This window comes from Podarcis bocagei (genome assembly GCF_964188305.1).
Source record: "Podarcis bocagei genome assembly, chromosome: 8".
In the NCBI taxonomy this organism is placed as follows: domain Eukaryota; kingdom Metazoa; phylum Chordata; class Lepidosauria; order Squamata; family Lacertidae; genus Podarcis; species Podarcis bocagei.
This window is the reverse complement of record NC_138133.1, coordinates 16,034,574-16,047,547: the sequence shown is the minus strand read 5'-3', so window position 1 is coordinate 16,047,547 and position 12,974 is coordinate 16,034,574. Positions and strand designations below refer to the sequence as shown.

Genomic DNA, 12,974 nt, shown 5'->3' with positions numbered 1-12,974 from the left:
CTGTGATACATCACGTGTGTGTGTGTGTGTGTGTGTGTGTGTGAGAGAGAGAGAGAGAGAGAGAGAGAGAGAGAGAGAGAGAGAGAGAGAGAGAGAGAAAGAGAGAGAGAGATGAGCACAACCTTTTTGCTGCTAATAATATATAGGTTTTCCTAAGGTTCATTCCTCTCCTATTCTTTTTGCAATATTTCCTATGGATATTAATTTTTTGAATAGTTATGTAATTATGCCCCCTCCTCATTTTCTCAAGGTAGCATAAGTGAACTGAAAAGTGTTATCTCAGCTGCACTGCAAAAGCCGTAGTAGCCATAATTGCACCTTTCTCAGCCCCATGGCTCTGGATAAGCTTTTATTTCTTTTTACATTAAGGTCGGCTGGTGGGGTGCATGAATGTTCATTTGAGATATAATCTGGTTTGGCTGAGTGCTATAAAGTTTTGAGTAGTAAAAGTTTCTCACAATTGCAAGACACATCATTGTGGGAGGAGGAGAATTCACTCCAGGCTTTTAAAATTGCTTAGCTTTTAACTCGGGGAAATTTACAGCCCTTGTTTCCTTGGCCATTTGGGAAGAGAGAATGAAGAGAGCACAAAAGGGTTATATTTTTCTCTTGCGGCTGAAAGATATACATGCTGCTACAGCTCTGAATGTCAAGCAATTCAGTGAAACAAAAGAGTAGATTTTAGATGCTTTATGTTGATTTAAAATTTTGTTTGCTGTGTTTTAAATTACTTAACCTAGCACTTTCTTATAACCCAATTGATTAGCATTTCAGAACAGACAAAAGAAAGCACTTTTTCACACAGTACATAATGAACCAATGGAATTCACTGCCACAAGTTGTGGTGATGGCTAATATTTTAGATGACTTTAGATAGATCAGTGGATTGTCAATAGCTGTTGGATCTGTGCATATCAGTTTCAGAGAACGAACAACAGGAGTGTGCCTTTGCCTTCATGCTCTGTATGTTGAGTTTCCCATTCAGAATGCTATGCCCTGATGATTTAATCTAGCAGAGTTCTTTTTAATATTCTTAATACTTTATTCCTGTCAGAGAGCAGTGCTTTTCATTCTGTGAGGAAAAGCTTTCATAGCTAGGCACCACAGTTTAGTGAAATAATATTTGGTGCATTTGCACTAAACTCGGCGATCATGTTTCCCGTTTAGAAGAGATGTTTGAGAATTTGAAGTGTTATTGCAGCAGAATTGCTAGAAATGTTGCCTGAATATATTTTCCAGAACATTATCAGCTGTATGTTCCTGAGTCGGCACAAGTTGGTTCTGCAGTAGGAAAGATCAAGGCTAATGATGCGGACATGGGGTCAAATGCAGACATGAAATACACGGTCATAAATGGGGATGGCTCCGGAGTGTTTTCCATATCAACTGACAAAGAAACACGAGAAGGGATTATTTCCTTGAAGAAGGTAAGCAAAGCCTTTAGAAAAGGCTCACATGTGATAGACATGAAATTCTCTTAGGGCTGTCATGGAACACAGCCTTAGGGCCAAACTGGAAGTGACAGCAATAGTTCCATGCGTTTATGCTCAGAGCTGTCTCCAAGTGTAGACAGAGGGACTGGAGTGAAGCTACATTTTTAAATAGAGAAAGCAAACATTTGTAAGGACTGTGATTTGCCTCCCAAGTGCTTTTATTCTTGAAAGCACTTTTATCTTCACACATTTCTTTTGCTTTCCAACTTCTGTGGTTTCAGTGCACAAAATATTCATACAAAATCTGTATTTTATCAGAAGATTCACAAAAAAATGTGTACTTTATATTGAAAGGTGCATACAAAGAAGCACACAAAAATCAATGGAGTGCAAGCAACAAGTTAGGGGATCCAAAAATGCAGAAATCTTTCTCCATTATGTGATAACCTCTTCATTGTTTATATTAATAAACAATATGGTAGATTACTTCCTCTGCTTTTGCAAAAGACCCTTGTGGTCAGATGTGATTCCTAAGCATTTCTGGTCACTGGGTGATAATGACATCACCTTTATTTACCTGATATTATGCATTCTGTCTCACTTTATGATATTGGATGTCATATCTGTACCAAGTATTGAAAAAAATAATAATTACCATATTTTCCCATGTATAAGACTAGGTTTTTTAACCAAAAAAAATAGGTTTAAAATTGGGTCTCCTCTTATACAAGGGTAGTGCTGAGGGGGTGTTTTCTTAATTTGGAGTCCCCCCAAATAGGGGGTGTCTTATACATAGGGGCATCTTATACACAGAAAAATACGGTAATAACATTTTTTTTTAAAAAAAGTATACAAATCAGAATGGAATGGACTTCTGACTGAGCAGCAGTAAACCTATGTTATCATTGGCTAAGCAGCAAGCTGCTTTAATAAATGTGTGTTGATGTCATGGAAGCATGTATGTGTACAGGGGGTTATGTCAGAAATAATCAACTCCAGGTGTCTCAGAGCAGGTCTTTTAGCAGGATTCAAGACTTCCTAACAGTTTGTGCTGAGTGTGACCTATTTTGTTGTCATAACCGTGCAGTCTTTAACACAACAGTGGACAAAAGTGGACCTTCTGGTATACAATATGAAAGTGGCCATGGCTTCAGAATCTCAGGAGGGCCATGATCCTGAAAGATGCAATTTGAGATGTTTTTGAGATGTGTAAGGAGGACGTGATAAAGTACTGGTGCTGTGCTAAATGCAGACCTTTCTCCAAAGGGTGAATGCTGCCTTTGATCTTACATTATCAGAAGTGGGAAATGTCCATTTTCCTACCCCACATTTTGTCCTTGTGGCACAAACACCAAGAGACCGTTTTTGTATTGCCACACAAAATATCAGGTGAGGCAAATGACTGGCAGCTCAATCCTGTGCATGTGTGTGCGTGCGTGTGCTCAAAAGTATGCCCTGTTGAGTTCAATGGTACTTACTCTCAGGTGAGCATATATAGGATTGTAGTCTTCAGTTCAAAAGGGCATGTGGCAGTGCTGGGCTAATATTATACTTGGGCTGCTGAAAATAAGCACTTCAGAAAAGTGCTTCAGAACTGCCTCTTTGGGGGAAAAAAATATTTAGACTAACCTTCCCTCACCCCACTGCAAAACAACCCCACCCTCCTGTATACCACTTACCGGTATATCGAAACAATCATGGAAATGCATGATACAGAGAAATCTATTAGCATGCATATTCCTCCTTGATGTTTTATTATTCTGCATGCACCAAATTCAGTGCCATTCCACAGACTAGCTAGAATAAAAGGAATATATAAGCACTGGCCTCTCTTAGCCTTCTTTTGAACAGCGTCAAAGGGTATCCCATAAAATATGCCAATATTAAGAAACAGCACTACATAAACTGAACCACTTGGGCCTCAATGTGTTGTAAATGTTGATCCCGTTGATAAAGCTGGTGGGAAACTATAGAAACTCTGAAAGCTCTCATGATCTCGAAAGGCTGACCCAAGTTTTATATTTGTTCCTTCCTATCAGTGGCAAGAAACCATTACTATTACTCATCGAGTAACCTTCTAGTAAATTATGGCAAGTGTGCTCACTGCTGAAAACAAGAACTAGGAATGGGGAGAAATTTAATCTCCCTTTCCATTTAAAAATGAACTTAACTCACCTGCACTTTTCAAAACAGTACATTAACAAAACGAAACAAAAACAACCATCTTTCAGAATCTATACTTCTCTGAATTTTACAATGCAGTTCACCACCTAGTATGGGTCCATCTGCCCTATGCTTGGTTTTTGGACAGGGACTTCCACGGGGTCCCCTCTAACAGGGTACCCTGAATACACAACTGATACAATATTGGGTGATATACCACTTCATCCCATGCTTGAAGACTAGGATTCCACCCAATGCCTTAAACATTTGTGACATTTTGCTATGGGAAAGGCAAAACATTTGTTTACAGGTAAATTCCTTCCTGACTTCAAATATGGCAACCATTAGCAACCATTGCAAGGTCAGGAGGTACAAAAAAAAAAACCCCTTTGGTTAAACCAATAAGACCTAGCTAAAGGGAAAATGACACTAAGCAGAACCTGAAAATGAATATAGATTTCAGAAGCATGGTAAGAATTGGCCTGAAATTGAAACAGGATGATAAAAAGGAGTGGGTTGGAAGGTTTTGCTCTTCAGCCAACTGTACTGTGGAAGCCACACGCAGCCAGCCTTTTAAGCCCCGCTGCCAGGCTGGGCAGGGCAACAGCCAATGCCTGGGCAGCCAGCGAAGCACCACCCTCCAAGTGGGACCGCTGATTGGCCTATTCACATTTTCCCTCTTTTGCTGGAAGACTGCCCCTCAATACCACCAGCCAAGGGGAATTCCCCAGCAGCAACCAGCAGGCAAGCATGCTCTAGATGACAGGAATGAAGGTGGAGCACAAGGGTTCTGCACCTGTTCCACCCCGTAGATGCAGAAAGAGGCCACTCCTTTTCTACAAAGGTATCTTTCTGAACTTTGCCCGTGCAGAATCCTGTAGGAACTGGATCCTAGCACCCCTTACCAGTTATTGGTTCATAGAAGGATGCTGAGTCAACCTACTCCCATCTGAGTGTTTATGGGTGTGATGATAATCGAGGACCATAGGATTAAGTGTAAGGTTTGCAAGCTTCACAGACTAGTCTTTCACAGGACTGTGCACTGTCAATTAGGCAAGTTTCCTTTCACTGTACATAAGCCTCTTGGTGCCTTGGGGATCAGGCAGGATATACAGCTAACACACTAGGTAATACATAATGATTAGTGGTATCCCAACCACGTTGTCATGATTGTTGTACAGAAGCATTGCAATTGGGCCACCCAGCATCCTTACAGGCCTAAGCATCCATTAATTACATCTGCCCGATTTAATTTCAGATATATTCTGCATTAGTCCAATAGATATTGCTGTAAAACTGTTTCACTTTAATAGTTTGTGCCTTGCCACTGTAGCAAGGGGTGCCAATTCAAATAAAATATGGGGGGCAGTGCACGCGTCTTTTTCACGAGTCAGGTGCAGGTGGTTATCTCATTGCAAACTCAAGAGTGTTCATTTATTTCCAGGAGTCAGATGCCATTATGCACTTAGTACATAGTTTCAAGCTACAGGAAGTGGAGGGGTTAAACTCAGCATTACCAAAGCCTGCCACTATAATACAGTACAAAGGTGCTACAGGTAAAGTGCAGTAAAGGATGCTGTGATCAAGTCTGTTCAAACTATATTACACAAGCAATTCTGAGGCTGGAAAACCCCTCTCTGATGGTGGAAATAAGGCAGCGAAATAATGCGTTTTGTGAAATAACTCAAACCCAAACTCACAGTGGTAATGTGAAATTTCTTTTCTTCCCACAGCCACTGAACTATGAAAAAAAGAAATCCTATACTCTTAATATAGAAGGAGCAAATACCCACCTCGATTTCCGCTTCTCACACTTAGGACCTTTTAAAGATGTAACTATGTTGAAGATCATTGTTGGGGACGTGGATGAGCCTCCATTGTTCACTTTGCCTTCCTATGTCATGGATGTTTACGAAAACGCAGAAATTGGGACTGCGGTGGGCACAGTTACAGCACAAGACCCAGACAGCGCGAACAATGTAGTAAGGTATGCTAGTATATTCATAGATCTTCAGTTAACTAAAAATAGTATGGGGTGGAGGTGGGGAAACCGTGAGGTGGGAAATTTGTAGTCTTCATAAAGCTGTACTATGGAAAACTTCCTCAATCCCTTATTAAAAATGAGAAGTGTTGGAGCTTACACATTTTTATTATTGAAGCATGGTAGGTCAAATGTAATCACAATTTCTTCAAGAAAGTAAAGTTGGGTAAAAATAAATGTCCCACATATACGCTAACAATAGAAAGGGTTACTGAAACTCAGAGACTTATTGCGACTTACCTGCTTAATATTAGTGACCAGCGGGAGCTGGAACAAAATTTAGGGTATCAGCCTGACAGACATGCTCTTCTGTATTCCAACTCACCCACCCAACCACCCACGGTTTTCTGTTTTCATTTTCTAGCTAAATCTCAACAGGATCGCTCTTCATTGGGCTACTTTGGGGGAGGGGACTATTGATTGGTTGATGGTACTTTGGAAAACCTTGGCATTGCCCCAAAGATGCTTTTACATATCTGTTGTTTCTCAGTGCATCTGGCTGGCTACAATCCTACTGTCTCTCACCGCCAGAGTTTGCTTGGGAGTGATACAACTTTGTTAGCAGGGGTGCCAACTTGAATGAAATATTGGAGGGCCCAGGTAAGGCCTGCCCCGTATAACCGATCACAAAATGTGGCACATGAATGTCAAGGCCCATTAACTTTGGGAGGGCTGGCCCCTTCTCAAATATTTTATTGGAGGAGGCCGAAGGGACCTCAGCCCCCTAGGAGTTGGCTCCTATGTTTGGTATCAAAACTACTAATCAAGTTGAGAAAGGAATAATAGTTTACTGGTAGAGCACATGCTGAATCTTTAGTATCTTACATTAAAAGGATCTCAGGAGGAATTGGGATGACACCTGCTTGGGACCTTTCTAGACTACTCATAGAGTAAAGGTAAAAGTTAAAGGACCCCTGGATGGTTAAGTCCAGGCAAAGTTGGCCATGGGGTGCGACGCTCATCTCATTTTTCAGGCCAAGGGAGCTGGTGTTTGTCCACAAACAGCTTTCCGAGTCATGTGGCCAGCATGACCAAACTGCTTCTGGTGCAATGGAACACTGTGATGGATGCCAGAGCACACAGAAACGCCATTTACCTTCCCACCACAGCAGTACCTATTTATCTACTTGCACTGTACTTGGCTAAGTGGATCAAAATTTTGATTCTATAAGACAGCTTCATCTCTTCATATAGTCTCCTACAAAGGAAGAACTAGGCATTTTTGTCCATTCCATATGGCATATATTCCTGGGCTCAAACCAAATGCATCATTTTGCTTACTGTTAAATAATGCATCACTTTATACTTATTTTTAAACAGTAATAGATGGTGTATTGAGTAGTGTGGTGACACAGAATTTGTAAAGTTGTTCACTTGTAAGTATCAGGCAAAACATTTTATGATGGGTTTATTGGCATTAGGAGCATACAAAGAAAGCTCTCGAGAAGCCAAATGCCTGCCATTATGATGAATGGAGAGAGGTCATATATATTGTAAGATCCCACATGTGTAGAAAGATGTTCAAAGCACTGGCACATTGTGTTTAATGTGCCCAATGCCAGAGATAGATATGAGGGTTTTCCTTCACTTGTAATGGAGTCTTAGCTGTAATTTTTACTTTTCTCCCATGTGTGTTAATGGCACTGCTTACTGATATGGAGGAGACAGAACATAAACTTGTGAATCCAGAGGCATTAGTGATGTGGGAGTTAAAACTATTCCTTGTCTCTGGTGACCCAAGTGTCCTGCAGAAGAGCAGCTTCCGCCTCCCCACAAAATCCACACTTTTCCCCACCATCAGTCCCTTTTTCAATGGGAGAGCGTGTGCTTAATGGTTAAAAGACGTAGCTTGGTTGTGTGCAACAGCTTGGACTTTTGTAAACAATCAGACAAATATGCAATATTCAAAGATTCATTCTGCACAACTTAGCATAACAGAGTTTAAGACAAGGCATCAGCTTGAAGCCCCAAACCATGAAATCATGCTAGTGTTGCGGGGATGTTATAATGGAGTTGCATAATGATGCAAATGTTTTAAGATTAGGGTTTTAAGTCTCCAAATCTGAATCAACTTTCTTTCCCTAAAATGAAAATTGCATTGCTTCTTCCGGCTTAGGTGAAAGATTAAACCTAGCATTATGTCTTTAGTGTGCTAGTAGGTTTGCTTGTTTGTTCTGGATCCTACGGGAAGTGGGAGGGATTTTTCTTTTTTAAAAAATAAAGATTGTGTAGCTGTCTCTAAACAATTGAATGTTGAGGGTAAACAAACGCTCTAAATAAGCGAATTCGGAGGGTAAACAAACCAAGCTAAGATTACAGTAAACCCTTTTAGCAAAAGGTATGCAAATCTGTAATGGATATATGCTGCAGTAACCTAATCCTTTTATTATGAAAAGGTTGGAAATTATTTTCTGGTTTTCTTTAACAGTGTGGCAAAGTATTGTTAGATACGTTTCTAACTTTTAATGGTGTTTGTGTGTGTGTGTAGATAGATAGGTAGATATTAATTAAAGCATATCTTCTATGTATGGTTTTAGCAACATAGCTGAAGGATTAGCATGAAATTTTGCAGGATCCCATTTTTAAGATTCTAAGACACATTTTCACGCACCGAAAGTCAGAAATATTTGCTGTCTAACAATACCCCGCTTTTATCTATTGTCAAGTTACAACATAGCCAATAGTAGATAGGTAGCCGTGTTGGTCTGCCATAGTCAAAAAAAAAAAAAAAAAATTCCTTCCAGTAGCACCTTAAAGACCAACTAAGTTAGTTCTTGGTATGAGCTTTCGTGTGCATGGACTTGTACATTGACTGCTTCCGCCACAGAATCCAAACAGATGTGACCAGAAAACACCATCGCTTACAACAAAATCTAAACCATGCTGAAAGGAGAGCCATAGATAATCTCAGAAACAACCCAGACATTATAATTAAAGAAGCAGACAAAGGTGGAGCTGTCGTCATCATGAACAAAACTGACTACATTCAGGAGGCTCACAGACAACTTTCCAATACCGCCTTCTACACAAAATTGGACTCAGACCCCACACAAGAATACAAGAAAGAACTAAACAAGATTGTTAAAGAGCTACCCCCACACATCCAGGAACAGATCCTCACCAACACACCAACAGAACCTCGACCAGGAACTTTCTATCTTCTACCTAAAATACACAAACCAGGAAATCCAGGACGCCCCATCATTTCAGGTATTGGCACTGTTACAGTGGGTGTCTCCGGTTATATGGACTCTGTTCTGAAACCATATGCCATCAGTGCTCCCAGCTATGTACGTGACACCACAGATTTTCTGAGGAAAATACAATCTTTAAATAATCTTCCCAACAATACTATACTAGCTACTATGGATGTGGAATCTCTGTATACCAACATCCCACACAACGATGGTTTACAAGCTATAAGGAACACCATTTCAGATAAAACCACAGCGGACCTTGCCACCAAACTCTGCCAATTTGTCCTTACCCACAACAACTTCAAATTCGGTGATGACCTGTTCCTTCAGATCAGCGGCACAGCAATGGGCACCCGCATGGCCCCACAGTATGCCAACATCTTCATGGCAGATTTAGAACAACGTTTCCTGGACTCCTACCCACTCAAACCTCTCTTGTACCTGCGATACATTGACGATATTTTTATCATCTGGACACATGGTCAACAGACCCTGGACACCTTTCACCAGAAATTTAATGATTTTCACCCCACAATCAACCTTACAATGAATCAATCTATGCAAGAAATACATTTTTTGGACACTACTATAAAAATATAGGATGGGCGCATAGACACCACCTTATACCGCAAACCAACTGACCGACAAACATATCTACATGCCTCTAGCTACCATCCCAAACATACCAAACAGTCCATTGTATATAGCCAGGCACTACGTTACAGCCGCATCTGTTCCAATTCTACAGACAGAGACTCTCACCTAAGAGATCTACAGCAAACCTTCTCAGAACTAAAATACCCAGCAGATGAAGTTAGACAACAGATCAACAGAGCCAGACTGATACCCAGAGAGAACTTGCTGCAAGACAGACCCAAAAAAGAAAATAACAGAACACCTCTAGTCATCACATACAGCTCCCAAGTTAAAACAGTACAACGCATCATCAGAGATCTACAACCTCTCCTGGACAATGACAGTTCTCTTTCTCAAGCTCTGGGAGGAAGACCTTTCATTGCCTACAGACAGCCACCCAATCTTAAACAACTCCTAACCCACAATAATACTACAACCAGACTTAACACAGACACTGGCACCAGAGCCTGCAATAAACCCAGATGCCAACTTTGCTGCCACATACACCCGGACAACACCATTACTGGCCCCAACAACATCACACATACCATCTCGGGACTATTTAATTGCTCATCGTCTAACATTGTGTATGCCATCAAATGCCAACAGTGTCCTTCAGCTCTCTATATTGGACAAACAGGCCAAACCTTACGCCAAAGAATAAACGGACATAAATCTGACATCAAGAATCACAAAACAGAGAAACCAGTAGGAGAACACTTCAATCTCCCAGGACATTCTATACAAGATCTCAAAGTAGCTGTTTTACTACAAAGGAATTTCAGAAACAGACTGGAAAGAGAAGCTGCTGAATTACAACTCATTACCAAACTTAAAACCATGGAAAAACCTGGGCTTAACAAAGACATTGGATTCTTATCTCACTATACATGACTAAACCACTTCTCACCTCCTCACCCCTTGCCTTTTCCTGGAAGACCTATTACAGTCGTTAAGAGTCGTCAACAGGCTCTCCCAGCTATCTGCCTATCTCCCATTCCCACCACCCTTCTGAGTAACACCCCTCCCCACCTTCTCACTATATAGAAGGATCTGGCAACTTCTGTTTCAGTGTATCTGAAGAAGTGTGCATGCACACGAAAGCTCATACCAAGAACTAACTTAGTTGGTCTTTAAGGTGCTACTGGAAGGAATTTTTTTTTTTATTTTGAACATAGCCAATAGTTCCTGTCATTCTCTTATTACACTTGGAATGTGTAAAACCCTCCCAAGAAGTATGGCTAGTATTCTTGACACTGATGTTGCCAGAATTCATTATTATTTGGTCTGGAACACAGCTCTTAAGGCTTGGCTGCATTCTGAATCAGCTCCTGAGAGGTGTGTTCTGGTTTTGAATGTTAGCTGAGCTTCTGGGCATGCCCAGGTCATCAAGGAACCAAAGGATCCACGATTTTCAAGGGCACCTGAGTGTTCAGTGGGTTTCACTGGATACTATGGGGGCTACATGTCCAGCAGTTCCTTGCATCTAGGATATTTTCATGAGCTTGTTCCTTGCTGCAAGCCAGGATGGGACATGAGGTTAGGAGGCTGGGACGATGCACCTGTGCCCATGGAGCTAATCTGCCCATCCCTGCAAGTATGTTTGCACTGCTCCAATTTTGCACATTGCAGGAGGAGGAGAAAACCAAGCAATTTTTACCTGGGCAAGTGAGATTGCTCATATTAGATGAGCTTACCTTTGATTTTACCTGAGGGGGATTACCATATTTTTTGCTCTATAAGACTCACTTTTTCCCTCCTAAAAAGTAAGGGGAAATGTGTGTGCGTCTATGGAGCGAATGCAGGCTGCGCAGCTATCCCAGAAGCCAGAACAGCAAGAGGGATCACTGCTTTCGCTGCGCAGCGATCCTTCTTGCTGTTCTGGCTTCTGAGATTCAGAATTTTTTTTTCTTGTTTTCCTCCTCCAAAAACTAGGTGCGTCTTATGGTCTGGTGCGTCTTATAGAGCGAGAAATACGGTAATCTGTCACTAGTAACTGAAACACTTTTAGATATTTTAAAATAAGATGTTCTGCATGAGAAGAAACATCCAAATTTGCATCAAATGTCATTTTCAGATTATTTTTAGTGACAGCCTTAAGGATGCAAAGAACAATTTTACTGGCGTTTTTGGAAGTCTTTTTGCCTTTCTTTGGAATTGTAATATGTTTGCTTCAGAAAACACCACCAAATTTCCATATCATTTTTCTGTAGGGAAATTGCTCATAGTGGCTAATTGCAACATAGTATTGATATAGTATCAACATAGTATTGGCATAGTATCAACATAGTATTGACAGCGGGTGGCGCTGTGGGTAAAACCTCAGTGCCTAGGGCTTGCCGATCGCATGGTCGGCGGTTCGAATCCCCGCAGTGGGGTGAGCTCCTGTCATTCGGTCCCAGCTTCTGCCCACCTAGCAGTTCGAAAGCACCCTTAAGTGCAAGTAGATAAATAGGTACCACTTTATAGCGGGAAGGTAAACGGCGTTTCCGTGTGCTGCGCTAGTGCTGGCTCGTCAGAGCAGCTTTGTCATGCTGGCCACGTGACCTGGAAGTGTCTCCGGACAGCGCTGGCCCCCGGCCTCTTAAGTGAGATGGGCGCACAACCCTAGAGTCAGACACGACTGGCCCGTACGGGCAGGGGTACCTTTACCTTCACCTTTACCTATTGACAAACTAACATTTTTACCCCCAGTTATTATAGCCATTTTTTGTGCTGTGTGATGGGTTCTGCTTTTGAGTAAACTACAGTGGTGCCTCGCAAGACGAAAAGAATCCGTTCTGTGATTCTCTTTGTCTAGCGGTTTTTTCGTCTTGCGAAGCAAGCCCATTGGCGGATTAGCGGCTTTTAGCGGCTTTTAGCGGCTTTTAGCGGCTTATCTGCTGATTGGATCAGCTGATAAGTGGCTTAGCGGCTTAGAAAAAGGGGGGAAGGGGGAAAAAACCAGCAGGAACTCGCAAGACATTGTCGTCTTGCAAAGCAAGCCCATAGGAAATTCATTTTGCGAAGCACCTCCAAAACGGAAAACTCTTTCGTCTAGTGAGTTTTCCGTCTTGGGAGGCATTCGTCTTGCGGGGCACCACTGTACTTGATTCTGGAGTTTATCTGCCTGCCTTACAAGGAAACTGGATCTCTTAACTTTCCTAATATATACAAAAATTTAATTCTGATTTTTGTTAGTAATTATATGCTATGATTTTCCCCCAAAGAAGACAAACACACACAAACACACACACACACACACACACACACACACACACACACACAAAACCCGTTGTATCCAATGTGAGCCATGCTCAGGGTACACCTATTCAAATTATTGAAAGAGACTAACTTAGGTCAATTAATTTCACTGTATCTTTTCGGAGTAAAATTTTGTTGGATACAACCCAGAGTTCATTGACCAATCGCTTGTGAGGAAAATGAAGGGCTCCTTAATGAATAAATGGAAATTGTGACCTCAATTTTGTAAAGTTTACAGAGTTAGCTGCCCTTGGACTGCTG

General features: G+C 41.4%; 1 protein-coding gene across 7 annotated transcripts in view; it reads left to right on the top strand.

Moving 5' to 3' along the window:
• CDH18 (cadherin 18) overlaps positions 1-12,974 on the top strand; it is a 686,153-nt gene that overhangs the window by 618,594 nt on the left and 54,585 nt on the right. For all 7 annotated transcript variants that reach the window (XM_081206324.1, XM_081206320.1, XM_081206319.1 and 4 more), the window contains 2 exons: positions 1,240-1,427; positions 5,330-5,583. In XM_081206324.1, coding sequence (XP_081062450.1) covers positions 1,240-1,427; positions 5,330-5,583 — 442 coding nt within the window. The remainder of the gene's footprint in view (positions 1-1,239; positions 1,428-5,329; positions 5,584-12,974) is intronic.